Below are 25254 nucleotides of genomic sequence, written 5' to 3'. Positions count from 1 at the left end.
CCCTTCCAACCCTAAATCTATGAAACTATGAAACTATAAAACAATGAAGTCAAAATAATGAGCAATTTCCATGTTACTTTGCAGATAAAAATCACTCAAAACTTAACTTAGCTGTCTGCCTCTATGGTGACACATGAGGTGCTTAAGGTGCTTCTCTGTTCTATTTTTTAGCTGGCATTGTTCACTAAAGAAGTTCTAGAGAGATGGAAAGTACTTTGGGCTACAACCTATGAATTAGATCCATCTCCTAGGTCTCTTGTTGACAGATGATTGTTGGCTACAAAGCACCAACTCACAGGATCATCATAAAATTCTAGTTTATTGGACAGATGCAAAAGTCAGACCATAAACCTTGGTGCTGATCCCCATAAACACACACACATTCATGCACACACACACACTCACAGTAGCTAGCTATGAACACTAATCACCAGTGTCAAGATATACATATCCCCAAGCGCTGGAGTCCTCCCTCGATGGCCAGTTGAGGCTTCTTTCAGTGCGATGTTGCTTCAGAAGGGGCCTGTCCTTCTGGACGGACAGGGTGCTGGTCAGGTCAAAGAGGGTGCCATTGAGGTTCAGTCTTCGCTGCCTTTTATCTCTCTCTGGCAGACTTTGTTGACTCCCCAATTCTCGGGTTTACCCAATGCAGGGGTTGTTGACCTCGAGGGATGTCCCTCTTGGAAGCTGCTGGATGGCAGCTGTCAGCCCCAGGGGTCACATCCGCAGGTATGTGCAGTCTCAGGAGTCTGTTGATGAATTTTGATTCACTGCCATAATGAATAAAGCTCTGGAAGTGGTTGATCAGGGGGTATTTCAGCCCCAAGGGTAAGTTTCTAGTGTTGATTAGCTCAAACCAGGGCTTCCGCACCTTTAACATTAAGTTTCAGGGAGTTCCTGGCTCTGTATTGATTCTTTGCTCCTCTTGGTCTGTAGTTTTGTAGGTGTTAATTGCTGCTTGTTAACTTGTTTATCCAGACAAGCTACTGTGTTACACAATCAACCATGATTCATTCAGGGACCCACTCCATACAGAGATTTTTGCCCTTGCTAACATTGTTACATGGTACAACTTACTTTTAAACTTAAAGTACATTTGTAAAAGCATCTACAAGCTCTATTTTCATCAGTAGTACACATTATATAAAAATAATAATAATATAATAAAATAAAAAGAGAGAGGAGAAGGAAGAAAATGTAGAAAAGAGAAAGCATCCCCAAATGGGGGCAAATACTTGCCATATGGAGGAGCTTCACATTTGAGGCGAGGGAGGGGCAGGCAAAAAGGTTTCTTGCTCCATGATAAGTATATTTTCCCTCTGGGAAGCAGGGTGCCAGGTGTCCCTAAGAAAGCTGTTGGGATACCTAGTTTTAAAAAGTTTGAAAAATCTTTTATTATTAAAGTCTAACTAGCTGTCACTATTGTGCAAAAAAAGGAAGTACCATCTTAGTTTCTGAATACACAATGATCTTTACCAGGGGACCATTTGTGATGCTGCGCAGCTTGGCTTTTCTCATTCATCCCCCTGCATTGCAACTCAAGGATGTTTCTTTTTCAAACTAGAATTTTTTTAACACAGAAAAAAATTATTTGGCTTACCTCTGGAAAAATCCCAGCTAACAGCTATCAATTTTTTTTAAAAGCCAAAGGAAGATTGAGTTCCTCCATTTAAAATATTTAGGTTCGATGATTCTCCCACATCAGTGTGCTTGCATTTGACTCAGATATTGCTTTATTTAGGGCCAAGTTGTGACCCTGTTATTTCTACCCATATCGTATTGTGGGGGCTGAGCTCAGAGACAAACATCCCTGCAGCTGGGAAAGCTGTTTCTCTCCCACTCCCAAGATCTGCAGATTGTGTATTTAGTTTTGTTGTCTCTCTGGCTTGAAGCTGACCAGTCTACGTACCTGCAGTACTGTTTAAATTTGCACTTATTTCTATTGGCTGTTCAACCCTACATATGAAAGTACCTAAGCAGCTCAAGGGTTGGTTTGTATATTTAAAAACTCTTCTTGCTGTATGCATCTCCAACGCTCGTTGTAGAGATTTTTATTTTCAACTTATGCTCACATTTCCTGTAAAATGGTCAGACTCCATGAAGCCAAAATGGCCCTACAGATATCATGAGGGCTGTGATAGCCACTCCTTAGAGTTACTCTAGTCGGAAAATGTTTAACTTAAGCAATAGTCTGTCCTGTGGAATAGTACAAACAAATCTCCAGTAATGATATATGAACTAGTCCATAAAAATCCTAACGTAGAAGTGTAGTCAGGAAGGAAAGTATACTTCTTGATTTATAAAGTCAAATTTTGTAAAGGCAGTTAGAGTCTTTCCTCCTGTCTGACACCTGCAAGGCAGTAGGGTCTACCACTAGAATTCAAACTGGTTATCTCAGCCTCATCAGAAAACAGGATCCCATAAATAAAACTCTGCAGTAGAGTTATGCAACAAATATTAAGAGGAAAAAATAAACTTCTTTATGTTAGAGGAATCATGAGCAAAGAACAGCTTGTTTATTAAGAGTACAACAAAATCAATTGGAATCCTTCAGTATGGACTGCATGAAATGCATTGCATTGTTGTGCTTTGCTTAAAAAAGCACTCTAGTTACTGTTTTCCTTGTCTCCTAATTGCATAATTCTCTTTTTAAAACATTCAGATGGGTTCAGCAGCAGGTATGGGCACAAGAATAGAAAACTGCCTGAAAACGTGAAAAGGTAAAGGTATCTAATAAAAGAGCAGAGAGGGAGATGACATAGGACTTAATAGTGGGTCCCAATTAATGACTTTCAGGAGAGGTACACTGTTTATTATTTTATTTGGTAGGTGTTATGAAAATAAGGTAGTGCAAGTACAAGTGAAAACAGAGGAAAACAAAGAAACTACTGAACTTACATTCTCAGACTGAAAAATCAGAGCTGCTGCTTATATAAGTATCTGCTCACCAATGCAAGAAAGGGGTCCACAACCTGACTCTAATTAAATTATATACAAGACACATGCAAACACATTGGTGAGGAGGAGAGAGGAGGGGGGAGAAGTGGGGGAAAAAAAGCAAACAAATATCTAAATGGAGGAAGCAATGCAACCAGTAATGTTGTAAAAGAACCTTTGGGGTGACAGAACTCAGCAAATTATATATGAAACATGATCTTAATTTTTATTCAAGTCAATTGCCAAACTCATATGGGAGCAGGTTTGTACCCATGTGCTTGAAATGTGATATGGCAGCAGAAGAACTAAGGCTATTTTAGGCTGTATATGGAAAGGCAGCACGTCATGGAGAAGGGAGGTAATAATTACTTCTCTGCAAGGTCCTAGTGACACAACCTGGAATGCTAAGTTCAGTAGTAGACACCTGAATACTAAAGGGGCACAAGCTAGAAGGAATTCAAAGAAATTGTGCAAATATTAAAGTATGATTCTTCTGTGAAAAATAGCTATCAACATGGCTATTTATGCTACTTGGCTTGCTCTTTGCATCTGTTTAGTCATATCTGCTTACCTGATTGACAAATACATGTTCACTGGTTTTCTCCATTGTTAATCCTTTCAAGTCAGCACATCATTGAGAGTGTGGGCTACATTTTTTACAAGCAATTAAAAAAGATGGAACATTGGTATAGTACTGCAGTTAACACTTGCTTAACTTTACAATTGATCTATTCAAATTCTTAGACTATTTCAAAGATTAATCCCCAGGACGCTAGTAAAACTAATAACTTCCCAGAGGCCCTGATATCTGCCTCACTGAAATGAAATATGTTAATTCAATGTGAAGGTTGTCATCATGTTTGTGAAATTAATGTTTTACTTGTCAGTTGTCCCGTATACAAAGGGCCGCGCAGCCAAAACAGCCTGCAGGCTCCGGGGCACTTCCACAGATTACAATATATACATATTATTTATACCCTTATTTAGCCAAGGGCATTCTTGTAGATTATAATACGTGTGTTATATAGTCAGGGAGAATTTAGCATGGTCAAACCCAGCAGCCATTAGAGTGAATATGTGAAATACTGTATAAACTAAACATAATTAGACTGGGTTAGTAAAGGATGTTAAATTACATAAAGGGCCTGCAAGAAACAATGTTAATGAATCATTAAGTTCCCCACTGGTTCCTCTGAGTCAGAGTTAATGTCCCAGCATGGCATTATGGAGAACTAGGCTATTCACAGTGCCATCTGTCATGTGAGATGCAAATCTATGTACTGCATTTCCAACAGGACTTTATAGAGGTACCAGAATGTACATTTTAAACTGCCATGCAGATACTCACATTTATGAGTTCAAAATGTGCTGTTTACACAAACATTCTTGCTACTTTAATCAGTTAATGACAAATGTCAGAAAGGGAACACAGTATGGGCAACAGTCAACATAAATACACTGCTGTTACTTAAGTGTTTATTGTTGGCTGTTTTAAGTAGATTAATTATGTTACATTTATCTTATCAACTCAGATCACTTAATACTTTTATGTCTACTTCTCAAATATGCTTTAAATGTTTTTAAAGTATTTTAAGGGTTATTATGAATAAGTAATTAAGCATTTTTATTACTAATTTCAAAATAGTTACAGAATACTGAAGTGGTATATAAATACTATATTGAACTAAGTTAATGACATGAAGACTTAAATTAGGCAGCTTTTTGAGAACTGTAGGAAGAGAGAAATGAGTCTGATATTGCTTTGAGAAGACAAGAAATGCTACTTTTTAAAGTTTTTCTTGTTAGATAACTTTTCCATCCTGTTGTGCGAGTTGCAAGTTCATGAAATTTCAGAACCTTTAAACTATTGTAGGCAATTTCAACTGCACTTTTGACAACCTTGCTATCACTTGCAAGCAAATCAGGTCCATATTTGGATGAAGTTTGAGTTGCAGTAAGTTATTGTGAGTTTCAGAAGATAATGTAACATAAGGTAATTTTAACAGTTTTTTTCATTTCAGAAGTTGCTTCTCTTAGAGGAAAACAGGAAGGTTAAAAATGCAGCACCCATTTCTAGACCATGGTAAAACTCACTTCTATCATGTCAATAGTAAAGCAGAATAAATGACAAAAACTTAGGGATTGACCTTGCCTAAGTCTGAACATGGCCTGTAAATAAGAACCTGAGCTGTTATCTTTTGCTGTTCTGCTAAAAGCACTGTTTAAGGTGGGATTTGAGAAGGTTCCCTCTTGTTTACAGGCATCATAAATAAGAGGGTTACACACCATAATAGGTCTTAAAGGAATTAGACACAACAGCAAAATTACTTGGAAGTTGTTTGTAATATGATACCAGTATTGATCTCTGAAAAGAAATAAAATGGGGATTTTACACGCAGGGTATCCACTAACTAAAAGAGTAGCAATGATTAGCAAATACAGTAGTCTGTCTTCATGCAATGGGAAGAACTGGATTTGATGCTGCATTGAATCTAAACAGGGATTTGGGCAGGGGAGGGAGAAGAAAGAGGGTGCATGTGATACAGTGTGGCATCCCAGGAGAGGTCGTACAGGCCTGTTCTAGAAGATGATTCTGGTGAGCAGCCACTGACAAACACTAGCTTCACCTCCTTAGGCAAGGAGGAGGAGGAAGGTGAAAACAAATGATACTAAAGAAAGCAGCATAGTTAGCTAGCAACTTGGAGTCCCAAGTCTAGATTGAAGGAACTTTTAGATGAAGGAGCTTAGGTGGAAGATGAGGATGCCTGAGATTGTTTCCAAGGACATGGTTTGGAGCATGTGTGGCTATTATTATTATTATTATTATTATTATTATTACTACTACTACTACTGTTTATTACGACTAGGAGGTGACCCAGTGGACATCAAGTCCAGTCCCAGATGTTCACAGGCACTATTTTACCCAGTACTGCACAGTACACTGTAAGTCAAAAGCAGGAGAGACCAGAACAATGCCAGTACCTTGCTGCTGCAGTGGCAGAGGTGTTGTTGGTTACTGTGCTTATAGGAGGAGGACTTCACCCAATGCTACAAAGGAAGGCAAAATCTCCCACAATCCTAGCCAGTCTGAGCTGAGGAACGAATTCTTTCTGACCCCAGATTTGGTAATTTGTTCAACCTTGTGTGGGAGAGTAAGACCCTCTAAGCTGGAAACTTAAAAAGTTCGTAAATGCCAGCAGGGCCAGCACTAGTACCCAACCAAAATATCCAGCTGTGCTCATGTCCAGTTGTCAGATGCTTCAGAGGAAGACAAGCTCTTCTCCCCTCATACCAGTATACAGCATCCTTGAGGGTGGGAAAAAATCTTTTCAGTCCCTTGCATGTCATCAGCAGAAGTGCTGAAGCACAGGCTTGCTGGGAACCTACCACTCTGCAAAAAGGTTACCTCAACACTGCAACATGGTGACTGCAAATACCTGAGACATCATTTCCCTCTTTCCTTTGTCTTGTAGTTAAACCCAGTCCAGATAAGTGAAGTGTAAGGGCTTGTTCCTTGCTGGGCACATTGCTGACTGTAGTGTAGTGACCAATCAGCAGGTGCTCTCAGAAGCTGAAAGGGAAAACTGGCTTCTAACCATGGGTTCCTTAAAAACAGCACCGAGTGGTATCTTCCCACCTTTTCCTTTTGATTACTGACTGACATGATGATCTTCCTTGCCTGCACTGTGCAGTTCTCACTCCTTTTGCTATTATTTATTTTTAAGCTCTGCAACTGTATGATTAATTCTGCAAACAGTGTTCTTAAGTACAGTTAGTATGAAAGAAGGGAGCCAGGCAATAACTGCAGCTGGTAGGAGCAATTACAGATGCAGCCAAAATCAGGGTCAGCTACACTAAGTGTAGGAGTAGATGAAACAGTGTCCAATTGGGTTAGTTTTCTCCCTCCAGCTTCCTTCCCTGTACCCCAATTTGTACAGAAGAGACAACCCCACAAACTGGGAGTAGTGGGACTTGGGTACTATCTACCCTCTCCCCACTCCATGCACACATTCATATGGGCTTGAAGGAAAACTATGGCTAAAAGCCAGCCAGAGACCTCAGCTGCTTAGAAGCAGGAATATACACCCTAAAGGAGGGGCCTGAATCCAGGATTTCTCAGCTGAGAGCCATAAGCATCAGACTATGGAGCCATCCTCCCTCTCACCTACCCACCCCAACCCAACCCAATACATATTTATGTGTTTATATACATTGAAACAACTTCCACACGAGAGTTTTTGAGAAGTCCATCTTATAAGGCCTCACAACCAAGGACTAAATATGTGGGCTAAATTTCCAGGTAAAGAAGATTTGAACCTAGATCTCCCACATCCTAGATAACTCCTGTAACACCTGGGCTATAAGCTAAGCAGAAGGCACAAATGTGGGCACAGACACCACTTCCACCTCTTCCTCTTCTTGGTGTATTTTATGGAAGAAAGCACTGATCTGCCTAGGTGCACAACCGCAGAATCTAGTTAATAGCTGTGAATTTTAAGTGGAGGGAAGTGTTTCTCCTCCAGCCCAGAGTCAGGCTCCCATCTAACTTGCACACAGCATGTTCCTTTCTGTGAGTCCCATTCTTAGACACCTAGTTTTGCACCTGTGTTTTATAGGGACTTAGCCTACCTAACTCAGAGCTACGGATTCCACTGGGGGCCAGGGCAATTAAAGTGATAGGTGTCGATATTTTGAGCCTAATTCCCCCTAACTCAAGGTATTTTGTAGATGTAACCCCAAGTCCTAAGCCTATCCCCATTGCTCCTATTTGGGCCTTGGCTGGTCTGTTGGGAATGCCTGGAAGGTTTCCAAATATTGCCAGTCCCACTACAATTGTAGTAAGGGGTATTGCAGTCTGGCTGAGCCCAGCAACTCATTTCACACATGTAAATAGTCCCATCTACATGATGTCAATGGCTGCCCACCTTTTCAGCGGGCATCTCAATGGCTTATGCAATACTAGGCCATAGTCCCCTGTTTTATAAGTTACCATATTTACTTGAAACTAAGATGACCCTGAACTTAAGACACTACCCAATAATTGGATTCTACATGGAACATTTATAAATTTCTTATTGTTTTCCATGTATAGAATCTAATTATTGGGATCTTGTCTTTAATTCATTACCCCCACCACCACCACCACCACCACTACAGGGGAAAATGCAGTGGAGGGGCAGGTAGTATGGGGAAATCAAACAGCTTATCTCCTGCTTGTACCTGCTCCCCTACCACCTCTGTCCTCTAACTGCACCCCCACCAGCAGCCTTTGCTCCCCACTCCCTTCCAGCCTCTGCTCCCCACCCCTTACACTGCATCAGCTTTGTCCCTATTCTAGCCTAGGCCACTGAACACAGACCCAGCCCAGCCCCTGTAGCAGTTATGCAGGTTCTGCACCACTACTATGGGGTTGGGCTGGGCTGGGCTGGGCTGGGCCTGAAGCCATGCTCAGGGCATGAAGCAAGTGTAAGGCTGTGGAGGGACAAGGAGCAGCCAGGGAGCAGAGGCTAGAAAGGGCAGGGGGGAAATGACAGAGTGCAAAGGTAGCAGGGGGTGGGGGCGGAAGGGCAGACAGCATCTGTGACTGCAGCCCCAACCCTGGATAGGGGCTGGGGGCAGAGCCGCAGGAGCCACCTGCTCCCTCCCCCCTGCCCTTGTATTTGATTCTAAGAACATGGGGGGGAGGAAAAGCCCCTCATGAGTCGGGGGGTGGGGTGGAGCTTGTCTTAGCATTAAGTAAATGCAATAGTTTGTTCTCTTATTATAAGCTACCCTGAGCCTTTGCTGGGGAGGGCAGCATATAAACAGAATAAATAAATAAGTTCATGAATACATAAAATAATTATTTGGGTCCTTATGCAGCGCATTTACAATTGCCAGTGAAAAGCTATCCATTGACGTGCTGAAGGCAAACTGGCAGCCTAACAGTTAAAAGTTCTTTTTTCCTGTTCCCACTGTAATCTTCAGAAAAATTAGAATAAAACAAAACAAAAGCAATAATGACTTATAATTATAGCTCTTTCTCCTTCTACACACTCTCATCCACAATGAAGTAATAATAAAAAAATCCTGTCTCTAAAGTTCACTGAATATAGTTATTTACATTCAGAATGACTCACTGGAATACTTAGTTTAACAACTGATGAAAGATTATTTTTATTTCCTTCACCCACAGTTGTTATCCTGACCACTGAGGACTGATTGTTACATATTAAAAGTTCTATTCTGCAAGCCCTAATATGAGAGCACCTTGCTGAAGTCAGTGAGAATTCTTCATTCTGGGGACTCAGAGGAAAGAGACCCTCTGCATCGTTGATGAGTTCAGTTTGTAGTCAGACATGTCTTACGAACAGTCGATAGAATATCAAATAATTCTCACTGACAGAGCGAGTTATTGTTGGCAGCTGTGGCTTTACAGAAAAACATTGATCATTTCACAGAATAATAAATCACATTTTTCACTAGCTTATTCCTCAAACAGCACATAACAATCAGTGGTAGCAACACTGATTGTACAAAAAGATCTTTAGTTGCTTAAATGACAGGATTTCAGCTTCTGCTGCAACCAGCTTGTGTTCTTGCTTTGTTCCAGGGCACAATGTATGGCAAAGACCTGCGTATATACCTAATCGTTATTTACTGTTTCTTTCTTCCAGACCAGAATGAAAGTAATAATTACCTTTTTAATTTTGGTAAACATAATTCTTAACTGAACCAAAGACATGACACATATGTGTTTGTCTGAGAGTCAAGCAAAGCTTTAAACATGTGAGAGTCCCAGTGATAACTTATTGTTGAATTCAGTGGAACTGTTCACATAGCTAAATGGGAGCTCATGATCTCTCTGGGCTCCTATACACGTGCAGGGGGGCTGCTCTGACTCACTGTAATTACAGCATGTCGGAGCAGACTCAATCAAGTCTGCAGGATCATGATAATTACCACACTCCAGCAGACACAAGGGTCACGTGTATCAGTGTCCCTACACTGAAAAATGGTGTTGGGACACTTTAAATTAAAGCTTGTTTAATGAGCTTTGGTTCAAAGTGCACCGTCACCATTTTTCAGCCCTGGGACACTGATACACATAACGCTCTGGGCTCTTTTGATTAAAGCGCCCAAATTAAAGCACCCTCCCACCCCCAACTCCCAGAGCATTTCTCTAAATGCCCTCTGTGCTTCAGTTCCCCATCTGTAGGAAACAGGAGTCGATGCCTCCTTTTTCTGCCTGGTGTTTGTGTCTTTAGATTATAAAGCTACATAGAGCGTCAGTTTGTCCCCCTCTTACAAAGGGAATGCCCAAAACTCAGTACAATAGGGGCCCAATCTTGGCTATGTTCTCTAGGCTGTAATGTTATATAAATAATAGTAATAAATTGCAGACATAGCATTGTACCAACTTCAGTAAGTGCAGGGTTTGATGCTGTCATTATATCTGGGTCTCTGTGTCAACTCAGTCAGCTAAGCCCTAAGTAAACTATCATGAAATTAACATTATACTATTCATTAGCTAAGAGTTAAATTTACTGGGTCCAAAAGCAATTAATATTATATTATTTATACAGCACTAAAGTTATCTAGGTGATGTCATATAATGTGTACTTTGGTTAAGACAGGAATAGGTGTATGCTTATCTAGTAATTATAACTGAAATAGTGTGAAATTGAATTGCATATTGTCAGCCTGTGCTGTAGTTTAAATATGATATTCTGTGTCCTGTAAAGTAGCATTGCCACCTTTTCTTTGTCTGCAATCGCCTGCTAATATTTAACCATTTCATTCCTTTATCCTAAATTTCTCCAGATTTTAGAAGCAAGAGTTTTTTTATTCTAGGAAATTTTTAAAATATTCACAAAGTTCATTTTGTCTAAACAAGATCTTCTTTTTTTAAGCTAGCATCCCTCTATTGCAGAGGGGAGGACTGGATAATGGCAGGGATAGGCAACCCCCAGCACAGGTGTCAGAGGAGGGAACACAAAGGCAATTCTGCTTGGCACACACCTCAGGGCAGACAGTGGGGAAGGGGCCAGGGCTGTGCTACTACAACAAGAATCAGGCCTCTTGTGGTTCCCTTATCATCCAACCTTGCATGCCATCATCTTACAAGTCAAGGTTTGAGGGTGTTTTTGGCATTCTACCCCAAAATGTTCCTGACTCCTGGTTTATGGTAAACACATCAGAACAATCGCTACCTGGTAGAAAGATTCTGCTGTGCTAAAATTGACTCCTCATTTTAAACAACAGGAAATATTTCTGGAGCAGGGACAAACAAGTATATTTATTGCATCTGCTAGACTGTCTTTTTACAGTTAGTCAAACTGAAATAGAGAGAAATTGTGACTTATCCAAGGTCACCCAGAAATAGCTATGGAGAGACTAGAATGTAAAAGCTTATTCAGCCCTTAAGAACAACTGAAAATATGCTACTACTACTACCACTACATGAACTTTATACATAGCATAAAAATATGTTGTCATACCATCTGAGTTACACCATCAGACTCTTACCTTGGTAATATATTAATATAATGACCTGGTCCAATGGATGTACTTGTTGACAGTAAGATACACATACTATTTTTGTATGGTATTCTATTACAGGCCAAGCTTCTGGAAACAAGCAATTACATGCTTGATTTCTTGTTTTTAAGAACATTTGTAGCCTTCATGAATGTGGAGAAAAGCATGGAAACATGACCAGAATGTGGTATAAAGACTGAGGAACCAGAAGGCAAAGGAAACATACATTTTTTTCAGAATATCATAACTATCGAAACAATTTTATGCTTCTGAATGTTTAGGGACAGTGTTGTAAATAAAATGTAATACATGTTTTAAAAATTCAGGACATTAATCATTTGAAATCATGCTGCAGACCCAGGTTAACACATTGTTATTACAATTTTCTAGGTGATGAAGGAGATTCCAATTTCTGTGGATTATAAAGTGTTTACTTTAATGAGGCTTTGCTATACATAAACAGGCATGGCTCTTTAAAAATACTGTTAACTATTTGCCACAGTTTGTAAGCCAAAGCTCTCAAGGCTTTTCAGAAATGGATATTGTGACCATCTTAAAAAGGGAGTTGCTGCTTGGGACTGCAAGTCACTAAATGTTATAGCTGCATGATTCTGTGAGAATACAGGTTAGCTAAACTGGTCTAACTTTAAACCTGAATGAAACAAGTCTACAACAGTGTTGCTAAGTGTGTGTCACTACAGGAGCATGCAGATGTAAAAGTTAAGTCATAACACCTTCTATCAGTATCATTTGATATTGATCCAATTGTTATCTGTGATTTTTTCCTTGTAAAGGAAGAGTACATACAATCTCCCTTCACAGTAAACAAGTCTGATGTCACATTTTTCTCTTACCTATTTCTATGCAGTGTACATTCACAGATAAATACACGTCCCCTGGCACCCACCAAATTAAGGAATTTGATAGTATTTGGGCATAAAAATCCTTCATGGAGCTCAGTATTATCAAATGCTTCTTTGTCTGGAGGGAAGGAAATCCCCTTGAGGATGTGGAATTTCAAAGATTTCTCACTATAGCAGTGAGTTTATAGAACAGTAGCTTTACATTGGCTACTTCTCTATTTCCTTTCTTGGTGAGGTCATAATTTAAAAAATAAATTCCTTCACTTGAATCTCACCAATTCTCTACTCCACTCCCTCTGTCCTTTGTTCCCAAAATCCCCAGACACCAACAGCAAACTACTTGTAAAAACAAATCCTGACTTGTCTAAGACACAGCCTTCATCCCCAGCTACTGATGGTTTCCATTACCAACTTTTACAGATACTTAAGAAACCTTGTGACTTCCCCACCCAAATACATTATACACCAAACAGTTCTTGTCCTGGGCAAGACCCATTCAATATTTCCCATGCCCTCATACCACTCCTTACCATCCGCCCAGCAATGAATAATGTATGCATTCCTGACGGATCTGTCTAAATGTTGCTTTCTTGTGTCAATTAAAGTCTCTTTAATTGAAATATACAAAAAAGAATGATGAATACAGTCAAGCCACAAAATTCTGTCATGAAAGAAAACTCAACTAAGGCTCCCTTGTAGAAAATGCAAAAGCAGAAAAAAATAACAATATTAGCAACTATATTCCCAAATCCTGAAAGCAACAGTTGCAACTTATTAATGGAAATTATTATAAAAGAGTATAAATAAAAAAGACACGTGGGTTGTTTTGGTTTTATTGTAAACACAATTGTTTATCAGTGTTACAGCTCCAGAACTTCATGGGGGCTGGATTTAGGTGTGGAATTAACTCCCGCAAGACATCTGAGTTTCCACTGCATTCCCTAGCATTCAGAACTAAATTTATGCAGAATAAATTCAGGTCACCAACAGGCAGATATGAGCAAATGGATCAGTCTAACCTGTATGTGAGCAGCCAGACTGAAAGATATACCCAGCTTACTGGCTTCACACTGGCACCAGTCACCTGTGTATATGTGCCTAGAACTTCTAGGAGCACATTCCATGGTTCTCCACGATGCAGTTAGCTGAGCATTTTATAAAGCTGTTTCCAAATGAATTCTGTGAGAGCTTGCCTGTTTTCTGAGCTTGTGATAAGAGTTGCCTTAAAGGTACCAGTACTAGTGTGGATTTAGTCTTTTTCCTCAATAACTTTGTGCTATCAGCTCAAATAAAAGTTTCACTTGGGTTTTAGTGTAGTGCTGCAGAGGGGCCATCTGACTAATGCTAGTTGAAAGCACTAGCATCACATTCAAGAGTTTGTGGGTACGGCTGAGTGAGGGGGTTAGAGCCAATGCCTGTACAAGAATGTGTCTTAACTATACAGAAAAATAAACCCGTAGACAGAGGCAATGAAAACACATAAATGTAACCAAGCCAAAAGTTGTATCTTCCTATAGACTGTGAAGACCAAGGGAAAGATTCTTATTTCAATTTTAGGAAACAAGCAGATATGATCTTGATAAGGGTAACTAATTGGTATACAAGATAAAGAACTCAGAAATATAGCAGGTGTGTATATGAAACAAATTAAACTTCAGCCGTTCAGTAACTTGGAAACAGATTTAGTGCATTTTATATGGCCTTTTCCAAGGCTGATACAATAAAGTGATCAACCCAGTAGTAAAAAGCCCATTCACCAAGTAGAAGGCAAAACATAAAGAATTTCTGTTGGTAACTGCCTTATAATAAACTAGCCCCTAACTAAGCAAGTTGTTACTTTATCTCTGTATTTCAGCATGGTGTTCCAGATCCACAACCACCATGTGACAGCTTTGCTGTCAGGTCCTTCTCTTGTTTTGATCTTAAGACCTTGTTATACTGTTTTGCAGGCCCTGATTATATCAAACAAAAATTTCAAGAAGGGATGGAGGTTAAAGAGAAACCAGAAGAAAAGGTTCAGGAAAAACCACCTTCCCCCAAAGAGTCTCCTCATTTTTATCGAAAAGGCACTACACCACCTGGGACTCCCAAAGCAAGCCCAAGGCACAGCCCTCCTCTTCCTGTTAAGCCTTCTCCTGCAAAACAGCTGAAAAGTCAAAACTCCAGCTCAGGGGCAAGACTCAATCAAGAAAAAAAGATTTTAGCTAGTGAGAATATAACACCCACAATTAACAAGCCGCTGTATTCAAAGGCACCTGTGAAGGAGGAGGTAGCTGTGAAATATCAGCCAAAGCTTTCTGCCTACCACAATCCCAGCAGTACAGGGAATGGGGAGCTGCATGATCATTACCATGGCTACTATGTAAAATCAAATCCAACACTGCATCCACATGAGCGTAGGGGAGAAGATGAAGATGCCAATCCATCATCTTCAGCACTTGCACGAATACCACCACCACAGAAGTCAAGTCCTGCCAGATCTGTGACTAAGTCAGAAGCCAAAGAAAACAAACCTGATACAAAAGTAAAGAAACCTGAGTTTGCTGCACCAAAGAATCCAGCTAATAATGAGTCCCATTCATCAGTGGAAAAAGAAGTGGATATGTGTTCGGTAAGTACTATAGGCCACCCGCTGGTCTCACTGCATTGCATCTCTTGTACAAAGCTCATTGTAGGAGTTTCATCTGTGTAAGAAAGGCTGGATTAGGCCCAAATAGGAGTTCCAGCTCTCACTGGTGTCTCTCTTGAAAATACACTAGTCAAGATGTTGATAGTGGCAGATTTTTAGAATAAATCTCTGTGCATTGCTATAACAGTAAGAACATTGCACACAGAAGCATATTGATCTTTTTTGCATAAACTGCACTTAACATATATTTATTGCACTTTCTCAACTGCATATTTTGGCCATGGTGTTTATATGGCTAGATTGCTCTCAGAACATAGTAGTTACTGAACAGATCTCTAAAAATGGTACAAAAATCCATTTTTTTAAATTTAACACCCAATTTTCCATTACTGTTTAAAGTATCAGTGGGATTCACTGATAACTATCATCAAACTGTTTATAACTTCAATGCAACTTTGCAGTCAATTCACATGTAAACATTATCCACATAGGGACCATTATGTACAGGCCTTGTAAAAAGCAATTTCCAAAGCCATGAGGGCTGTTGCTGAACAGGTAACAATAGATTATTAGACAATTGGTTATAAAGCTACTATAACATATCACTCAGAAGGCCCATGTGCATTTTTACAACTTTGGCAGAACAGGAATAACAGGCCAAAATTGTTCTCACTGTAAATTCTTAAATACCTAAAGGGAGTTACACCACAGAAGAGTTTAGTCCCCAATATCCATATAAAAAGCAGTCTATCAGCCTATATGTACTATATGGTAGATGCTATTAAATTCCCTGTTAAAAAGTGTCATTAAACAACTACAAAGATGATATTTTGACCTGGTAGTTACTTTGTAATACACCATTTAAAAATTAGCAAGTGTACTATTTAACAGGCTTTTTAAAAATATACTCATTAAATGTCATTACAGGCCTAATGCAAGGTCATTTAAGGCACCGACCCTAAGGTACATCATAATGGCAACTCACCCTTACAGTGTGTCACTTAGAGTTAAGTCATGCACATTCCATAAGTGGAATTCCAAAAACAAGTTATGCATCTTGGGTCTCCATAACTTGAATGGAGATCCACAAGTGCCTTTTAACTGGAATATACAGCATTCATCATGCTACACAGGGTGATGCATAAGACAGCCAACAGGCAGTTTGAAACAGCAGCATGTGTCTAGAATTCTGCTTCTCATCTGCAGTTAGTAAATTCCCTGAAGCTGAGTTAGGTGTTTATACTAGTGGGAGAGTCACAACCCAAAGCCACTGGCTAGGCTTTAATGATCTAAGGAAGGGGTAAGCAACATTCAACCTTTAGCCCAGAGCCAGTCTGCAGAGCCTTTGGATCCAGCCTACAGAGCCATGGATTTGGCAGTGAGGGGCTCTCCCTATTCCATGCTAGTCAGCTACCTGGGGCTCCAGGGAACGGGAGCTCTGCTTGTGTTGCACCTCAGTTGGGCTGTATGAGCTCCAATAAAGGAGGACTTTCACTGTGCTATACCTCAGCACAGTGTTGGAGAGAAGTAACTGTTGCAGCTGGGCCCTGATACCTGCCGGCCTCCAACCCAAACTGAGTGATTCTGGCATCCTTGCCAAAAAACAGCCAAATATTGCCAGTAACATCATGGCCTTATTGAATCAAAAGAGGTAGAGGGTCTATCCATTGTTGTTCCAATAGCCCTCTGGTTAATACGCTTGTTCAGAAAATGAGAGGCCTGGATTCTAGGCCTTCTTCAACTTGTGGGGTTTGAACCCCCATCTCACTTCCAAGAAATGTGTGTTAGCTATTAGGCTATAGGCTAGCCTAAGTATCAACAAGGTTATGCAGCAATGCAACAAATCAACCTGGCTCGGGTCAACCAAAGTGGGCCAGTATTCCCAACACAGCCACTTCTGCCACCACTTCTCCTGCTTGCATGGTGCCAGCGGGTGACCGTCTACCCAGCTGCATGGAGCCCTGATCAGACACAGAGCACGGGCCACCAGGGTGGGCCTTTGCTACATTGCTTGGCAACAGGGAAAAGTATCATCAGTATCCCAGACAGGAAGTTCCACAGGCCATATATGACCAAGCCTTGGCTAGGCAGTAACCTAACAAATCAGGCCTTCAGAGAGAAGTAGATATGCACAGTTTGTGAATCCCAAACAAACTTGGACAAGATTCAGTCAGCAGCGTGCATGCACTTCTCATTCAAAACAGTGTACACTGAGCATGCACACCAGCTGTGTTTTCAGATGCCTGAGTCCATTCTCATCTAAGAACTAGAATACATAGATCTCCATTGAAGTACCTAGGATTTCACAAGTGTATTAACATTTCAGGTGGGACGTTACTGAACTGCACCTCAAAAATGGCACAAACTTAGACAAAAAGTGAAGAGTATTCTTTTAATCTAGGCAATTGTTTTTTCCTTGAAAATGAAAAATTTGGTTTTCCTTTTTTATTTTTAATAGAAATATTAAATGGATATATGTCTGGAAATTAAAAGTTTGAAAATGTATCTTTAGACCACTATGCCTAGACATTCAGTTCTGAAATGATAAAATTGTCAATAAGAATGCAAACAAGTTTTTTCTTTGTTGTGAGAGAAAGGTAGATGATGTACTTATGACTGTGATGACATACTTTCCAGTCCAGCAGTAATTTCAGCAAATATTAAATGTGACCTCTTAAAGTTAGGCACTTGTAAATTATCCAGCCCGAATAACTTGCATCCAAGTGTTTTGAAAGAGTTGGCCAAGGGGCTTACTTCACCATTAATGCTGATCTTTCAATAAGCCTTGGAACAGTAGGACAGTGTTTCTCAACCTGTGGGTCGCGACTCAGAAGTGAGGGGCTAGAGCAGCAGGTCAGAAGTGAGGGGCACTGGGTCGGGACTGGCCTTTGATTTTTCAAATGGGTCCTGGTACAAAAAAGGTTGAGAACCACTGCACTAGGGTAATTCCACAGGATTAGAAAAAAAGCTAACATGCCAATATTTTGAAAAGGCTAAAGATGTTAATTATTGCTGATCAGGGGAATTTTAAGAAAACAGATGTTGTCGAATTGACTGTGTTTTTATACAAGGTTACAAATTTGATTGACTTCTGTAGGGCACTTAACTTATCATCACAACTTTGGCTAAAGAAACTGTGTATTGAAATGTATCTAACTGATGTCTTAATGATGATTCTCCATTTACATTTTAAGCAGTTTAGTTGCTAGTGGGGTCTGGCTAGGATAAGCGCTTGTCCCAGAATCTACTACTCAAAAGAAGACAAAATAATCCCATATAGTTTGCAGAGATTAGGGAAGTGGCCAATAATAGGACAGGTCACTGTTATAGAGAGCATCTTGGATCAACTGGTAAGATAGATGCAAGCAAACAATGTGTGTTTTAACACAGCTACATGTCAAGACATGCTCCTAGGAACAAAGAATGCAGGCCATGCTTACAGGACAAGGACTCTGCCCTGGGAGGCATAGACTCTGAAAGAAACCAGGGGTTAAAAGGTGAGGATGATAGATAAGTAGCTGAACTTGAACTTTCAAGTGTGATGCTGCAGCCGTTACGTATGTGGATGAATCATACACTACCATGAAGGAGCCAAATTTCAAGTGCCAATGGACAGAATTTCAGTCTAACATTTAAATTTTTGGCTTAGCCCAGTTACAAGTATTTCAAGCCAAATCTTATCTTTTCTACCACTCCTCCCAAACCAAACCAAGACTGGGAACAGTGTCTGCCACTGACTTTATTATTTGGTAGAGCCCCTCTGCATGCCAAATTCTACCTTCTCTAATAACCAGGGCAGGGCCCACTAGAAGTAGGGAGGATATTAAGAGAATATAATGTATTTATATATCTTTACATGTTTATTTATTCCACTGATGTAGAATTTGTCCCTCTGCCTCTCTCAAAATGCATTAAACACATCAGTATTGATAACATATGTGGTATGTGTGAAAGGAAGGAATTTATGGCTTAAGGTCTTATTCTCATGGTGAAGCCATCTTCTATAGATATAAAAATATATATGTTCTGTAAGAATGTGTGTTTATCCTGATTTCTCCAGCATATGTACTATGTTACTAGACTGTGCAAATTCTGTTATCTATTTGCATTTTTTTAAATTGTAAAAGAAGTAAATCAACAAGGGATAAGCCCACCAGTCTACCAGAGTGAGGAAGAGGGTCAGTACATAATTGCCATTAATGCTGCTTGAAGATTTTTCTCATTAATTTTCACGACCAGTGTTTTAACCTCAAAGAAACCTTTGTCCTAATTCTAGTTCTACTCTGAGCCTTTGGCAAACAGAGATCACCAGTAAATTACTGTTACCCATCCATTGAGCTAGGAATTGAAAAATCATTGGAGCTAAATCAGATTAGGCTAAAATCATTGTCAGAGGGATGAAGAGATAATGCTTTATGCTTTGCCTGCAAGCACTGAATGATTCGTTTGCTTATTTGTTTCCATATTGGCTTAATTAGGGGACTGCTAGAAAAAATGGCATAGCTCTCTTATATGGAAAAGGGTACCCTTAGAGCAGCGATTCTTAATCAGGGTGCCACAGGATCCTTTCAAGGGTGCCACAGGGTGCCATGCAAGATTAGCACTGTTATGTGTGCAAGCATGATTCACAAAGGTAAACCAGGAGATTTCAAATAGAAATTCATAATGTTGAAAACATTCTGACCTATTCTTTCTGAGTTTTTTGCAACAGAAGAAATGCTCTTATTTTTCTAAAGTCAAAAAACAAGTGAAAATTAAGAGATGGCATTTTCCAAGGATCTATCAAGGTTGAGAACCACTGCCATAGAATAAGTGGGGTTTAAACCACACTGAGCACTTAGCTACATTTATCCCATAGACCTAAGACTATTACAGTACTGTACACAAAATATCAAGTGACGGGTTTATCAGTCTTTCACTGTGAACTTCTAATAGTTATACAATGTAATACCCTAAGGGCGTGTCTACATGGTCATTTAAGTGAGACTAAATTTAATGTGCATTAAGATAATGCACATTAAGCAATTTTTGGCAGGTATTTACACATGCAGGGACTTGGCACTAAAGTTAGTGCACTTGGCACTAAAGTTAGCAACAAGTCTCTGCAGCCCTGCCGTGTGCCCCTAGTGGCTGGGCAGACCGAGCACTAAAGTTAGTGCCAGGTCCCGTCTACACATGCGCTAATGTACTTTAACTACTCATGACTAAATATGATACCTGCATTTGCAAGTATCAAATTTAGGCATGATTAGCCTAATTTCACCATTTTTAATGCACATTAAGGGCACATGCATGTAGATGCACACCCATCATGCACATTAAATTAGGCTAAGCGCATTAACATGTCTCATGTAGACATGCCCGAATTGTAGGAAGATACAGCAGAAGATACAGCACTCTTGAAAGCCCTGTAAGTGGGCACAGAAATTGCAACTGAAATTCCATTTCCTGATTCTGTTTAACTACCCAAGAGTTTACTATTGCCTAAAAAATAAAAGGACAGTTTTATGTAGAACAAAATCTTTTCTGCTGTGGCACCTGTATTGTACCTGTTCTGGTCAGTCCTGGACAGCACAGACTAATTTTGCCTTTTGCTTTTTGAGCTCTTGCAGGGCATTAAGGTTCTTATCAATGATATTTCACCTTAATGTATTTAATGCTCCGAGCATAGGTGTCTAATGAGTGAAGACTGGGTTTGTTGTAGCATATCCACATATAAAATACAACTATCTAGAATTACTGCCTGATCATTTTGAGATGCCTCAGGAAGTTCCATGTTGGGTTCAGAGTACTAATTATCAGAAGAGGAAGTGAAATATATACACCAGGATGAATAGGACAAGATCTCATTTGTCTCAACACAGTATAAACTCACTAGTTTCAGCACTACACTCACCATGGCTCCTTTTTTCCTCATGTTTTACTTAAGATGTGCAACAATAATTTTTACTGCCACTTTTTCCTGAGATTACTTCCTCTAGGTAAGACCTCTTCTTGTACATCTTAGACCCTCTCTTGCTATAGATTCTGCCTTTAATCTTCATTAGTTTGAACTTGTGAGAGAGATCATCAGAAAGACAGATGCTTCCGTAAAATAGTGATCTGTTGCTAAGCTGAGCCCTAGCACCCATTATCTTTCTTTTGCTAGTTCAGCTTCAGCCCCAAGTTACTATTCAACCAAATGCTGCCTGATTTGTACATGTCATACCATTCAGACTACAGTTCAGGGTGTTTTATAGATAATGAAAAAACCCCAACTTCAACTTGCTGAACTCAAAAGGAAAAACTCCCATTGACTGTAGTGTCAGAGTTCCCCCCAGTATTGGTTATTGTTTGTGGCTGTGATTTTCAAAAGACACTTTCAAGGTATCCAACCACCTGCTATGGATTTTCAGTAGAATTAAGGGGCCTAACTCTTTTGCTTATTTTGCAAATCTTGGCCCAGTATTACTGTGGTATGTAGAGGCCCCAAACTGATTCAGGACTCTGGTGTACTTTGGTGTGCAGTATGGACATACCCCATCAGTGAGATAAATCTATTCTGAAACCTGCAGGAGCAATTTTCTGAGAGCAGTTTTCCCTGAGGAGCATCCTGAACCCTTACTCATTATTAGTTTATAATCTGATCAGATAGAGTAGGATTAATATGAGTGATGGGACCTGGTTTCAGCAAGGCCTGGATATGAAGAGAGAGGGGTAGTTAGCTATGTTAGTCTCAAGTCAGGGCAGATATGCACCTTATAAACTACATAAATTAGAGATCTATAGCATAAACTTACATAAGCAGTGGACTTACTTCAGATGATGTGAAGCGACCGCTTCACTTGAGTTACTAGTTCCTCAGTGTCACCATGCTCTCCTCTGTGTGGTACTTTCACTTCTCGGGGCACTGCTTCTCTGTGCAGCTATGAATTGAACCACTCTATAATTCTTTCCTAGTGAACTGAAAGAGAAGGTAAATGACATTCTGGGCACATGGGAAAAATTATGTGAAGATCCTGGAGGATTGATAGACAAGAGGGGGCAGAGGCAACACCCAACCATGAAAAATCTCAAGTTAACTGCAGCAAAGACACTGATATAAACTCAGCAGCAGATGGTACCAGTGAATGGGATTGGGGTAGAGAAGGAATTATGCTTAAGTGGGAAAACTACAGATAATTTAGTGACATGGGAAGATTTTTAGAAATTGCTTGCAATTTGGTGCCACAATTGGGCTTCCAGAAACTGGTACCAAAAATCATTAGTCACTTTTGAAAATCTTACCTCTAAACCTTTTGTTACTGATTTAGTTTCAGTCTAACACAGGTTGTGTTTACTCCTCTTTTCATTTGCCTTTTAGCAGCAATTTGTGCAGGAAGCAAAATGCTTCTTTACAATCTACTGTTAGGTGTGATCTCATTTCTTAAACACTAACAGCAAAAGTCTGTGCCCTTTGTGCCCCAAAAGGCACTTACCCAGCTGCATAGAACAGTGATGCTATTATCCCTGCAGTAAGCATATACACGTATACTGCACACACTCAGGTGGCTATGTACTAGCTAGGCAGCTACATAGCTACACACAGGCATATGGTGGCTGAATTCTCAGAAGGGTGAAGGAGGAGGAGGGACCCTTATGTTAGCTCCAGTTAGGTGAGTGGTTAGGCCATGCATCCAGGAAACAGGTGACTTGAGTTCTATATGGGGTGTGCAGCCCCTGTCCAGCCAGTGCACAGTCTACTCTGTATGCTAAGTATACGCATGTACACTTACACATTCATGCAATAAGAGTAACAAAGTGCAATGGAATGGTAAACTGCATATAAGTGCCAAAAAGGACATTTATGCAGGTGAAAAATGGCCATTTAGACCATTTAGTACCAAGGGTAAGAGACTGCTATGCTAACTATATGATATGGGCCATCACACTCAGTATTTCACACTTGCCAAGTTACTAGGTGGGCAGAGAGACAGCTAAATCCCTATTCAAGTCCAAATAGCATGCCTCTTTCCATCTCTATGGTCCTTTCTATTTATTTGACAGCCTCTCTGCCTGTTGGAACTCAGTAGCACCACTAAAACAGGGTCCTCTGTTAATTGTTACTTCATACCTCCAAGAATAAAGGCCTCTCTGCAGCTCTCTTAGTAAGTGGATTGTACTGTATTGCGTACTCTGCATCAAGTCCTTGAAAACACTTATTACCAGGTCTAGTGCATATTATTCGAAGTACTGTTCCCATTGTCTTGAAGGAACTACTAACAATAGTAAGCACTAGTCTGGGTAAAAAGTGTTAGGAGAATTAGACTTTTATATCATTAAGACTACCATCTGATGTAGTCTTGGCACAAATGCCATTTATTTAATATAGGCCTTCCAATTACCCTACTCCAAGAAATGGAAATTTACAGTGGGAGTTTTTTAAACTATCAAGTAGTTGTTAATAATATTTATTATCATCCTTGAATGCAGTGAAATTTTTACAATAGGTACCTTTTGCTGTAAGTACAAAAGCTTCTATGTAAACTTCAAATGCATCTACTACTCCCTCATTAAATCCAGTGATCTTGCCATAGCCCAAAGTTTGAGTGGATCATTTGCATTTTCCTTTTGTACTTTAGGAATGAACAGTATAGGTGAGATGGCTGGAAGGTTTTTTGTTTCCTTGTTTCTCTAACAGTGCACATTCACTTTTTGGCTAGGGACAGACATTCAAAAAGCCTGAGTCTGAATTAATTCAGTCTTTGCAGGTTAGTCTAACCTGGCTAGGCTAAATCACTTCGTAACTGCACAGACATCCTAGACATGCAGGCACATGCCTGCAGTGGCACAGGCTAAACATCAGGGGACACTAGAGCAACCTTCCCTTCCTTCCACAGCACTGAGCTGAGAGGGGACATGGCCAGGCCCTGGCAGGATGCTCCAATTAGCCCAGCAGGGAATTGATAACAGTGTTTATCACTCCTAACTCAGTGTTTATCACCCCATTAAGAAAACAACACCTCTCCACAAGGCAGAGGGGAGGGGGTAATTCCTTCTTAGCAGGGAGTGGGGGGAAGCAGCCTGCAGTCCCTGCCGGAGCTGCAACCAGGGAGCCGAGGGGAGGAGCCAGCCCTGCTGTGGAGTAGAGCCCCAGCGCACCCAGAGAGTATGCTAGGATGCTGGGGGAGTCAGATTTAACTTAAACCAGCAAGGGGTCAGACATTGCATAAACCAGTTTGACCTAAATCAGTTTAGTTCGATATATTACATTCAACCAGGTTCATCTTAAACTGGTTTCAGCCATTTTCAAACTGGTTTATGTGCACTGAGCATCTGTTCTGTTACAGGTTTGAACCAGTTTCTGATCACTTAAACCGGTTTGTGTGTAATGACTGTCTCTAGCCTTTAAGTTTAAGATGTACAGGTCTCTGAGTAAGTTAGTCATAAGCAGGGATCCAGGTTTTCTGTTTCCTATAGGAAAACAGAGAAAACCACAGATTTAATTGGAGAAATGTGGATTTTTCCTTTTAGCATGTAACCCATGGTAACCCATGGATTTCCATCTTTTGCAAAGAGCTGTGCAGGCTGGCTGAGTTCCAGCCTGCAAGAGCTGTTTGCAAAAGGGGCGGAAAACCCCCAACCCTGCCTGGAGGGGAAGGGAGACGGAGAAAGGGCAGAACCCAATGCTCTCACTTACCAGAGGCTGCCTCTGGATCACTCTCCATTCCCAGAGGTAAGTGGGGCCACAGGGTTGCAGGGCAGGGATTGGGGGGAAGATGGCTAGGGGCTGAGGGAGCGAGGATGTGTTGGGGGAAGACATAGAGTGCCTGCCGGGCAATGGGCACTCCTGGTGGGGCTTTCACCAACACCTTCCCCTCCTTCAGCCTGGGCAGGTGGGGAGAGTGGAGGGAACAGTGCATGGGGGCAAGGGGTGCTGCCCCACCTTAGTTTACTATGTGCCCACTCCCAGGAGGAGGGCAGGGGGGCAAGGGCAGTGGTGTGCAGATGTGCCGCCCGGCCAGGGGCAGCGGTGGGGATGCACGCAGAGGCTGCCACCACCACTGCACTGCCACCACCACACCTCACATCGTTTGCCTGCTGCTGGCAGCAGGAAAGCACAGGACGCACAGTGCGATACTGCGGTGGCGGCCGCCATGTGCGAGCCCGCCCCTTTCCACCGGCCAGGCAGGCATGTGAGGCCCACAGTGGGGCACCACTGCCCTCACCCCTGCTCTGGGCAAGCGGTGCAGGAGGCGCAAGAGGGGGGTGCGAGGCCAACAGTGTCCCTCTGCAAGCCGCTTACCCCCGCCCAGCTGGGGTGGGCTATGTGTGGGGGGGGCTGGG

General features: G+C 40.9%; 1 protein-coding gene across 1 annotated transcript in view; it reads left to right on the top strand.

The window, feature by feature from the left end:
- JPH1 (junctophilin 1) overlaps nt 1–25254 on the top strand; it is a 163583-nt gene that overhangs the window by 134715 nt on the left and 3614 nt on the right. Inside the window, exon 4 of the mRNA XM_019527816.1 lies at nt 14270–14931. Within this exon, the coding sequence (XP_019383361.1) occupies nt 14270–14931 (662 nt within the window). The remainder of the gene's footprint in view (nt 1–14269; nt 14932–25254) is intronic.

This window comes from Gavialis gangeticus, unplaced genomic scaffold (genome assembly GCF_001723915.1).
Source record: "Gavialis gangeticus isolate Ggan-Ray unplaced genomic scaffold, GavGan_comp1, whole genome shotgun sequence".
Lineage (NCBI taxonomy): Eukaryota > Metazoa > Chordata > Crocodylia > Gavialidae > Gavialis > Gavialis gangeticus.
Note: the sequence above shows the minus strand (reverse complement) of the source record. Positions and strands in the feature narration are given on the sequence as shown.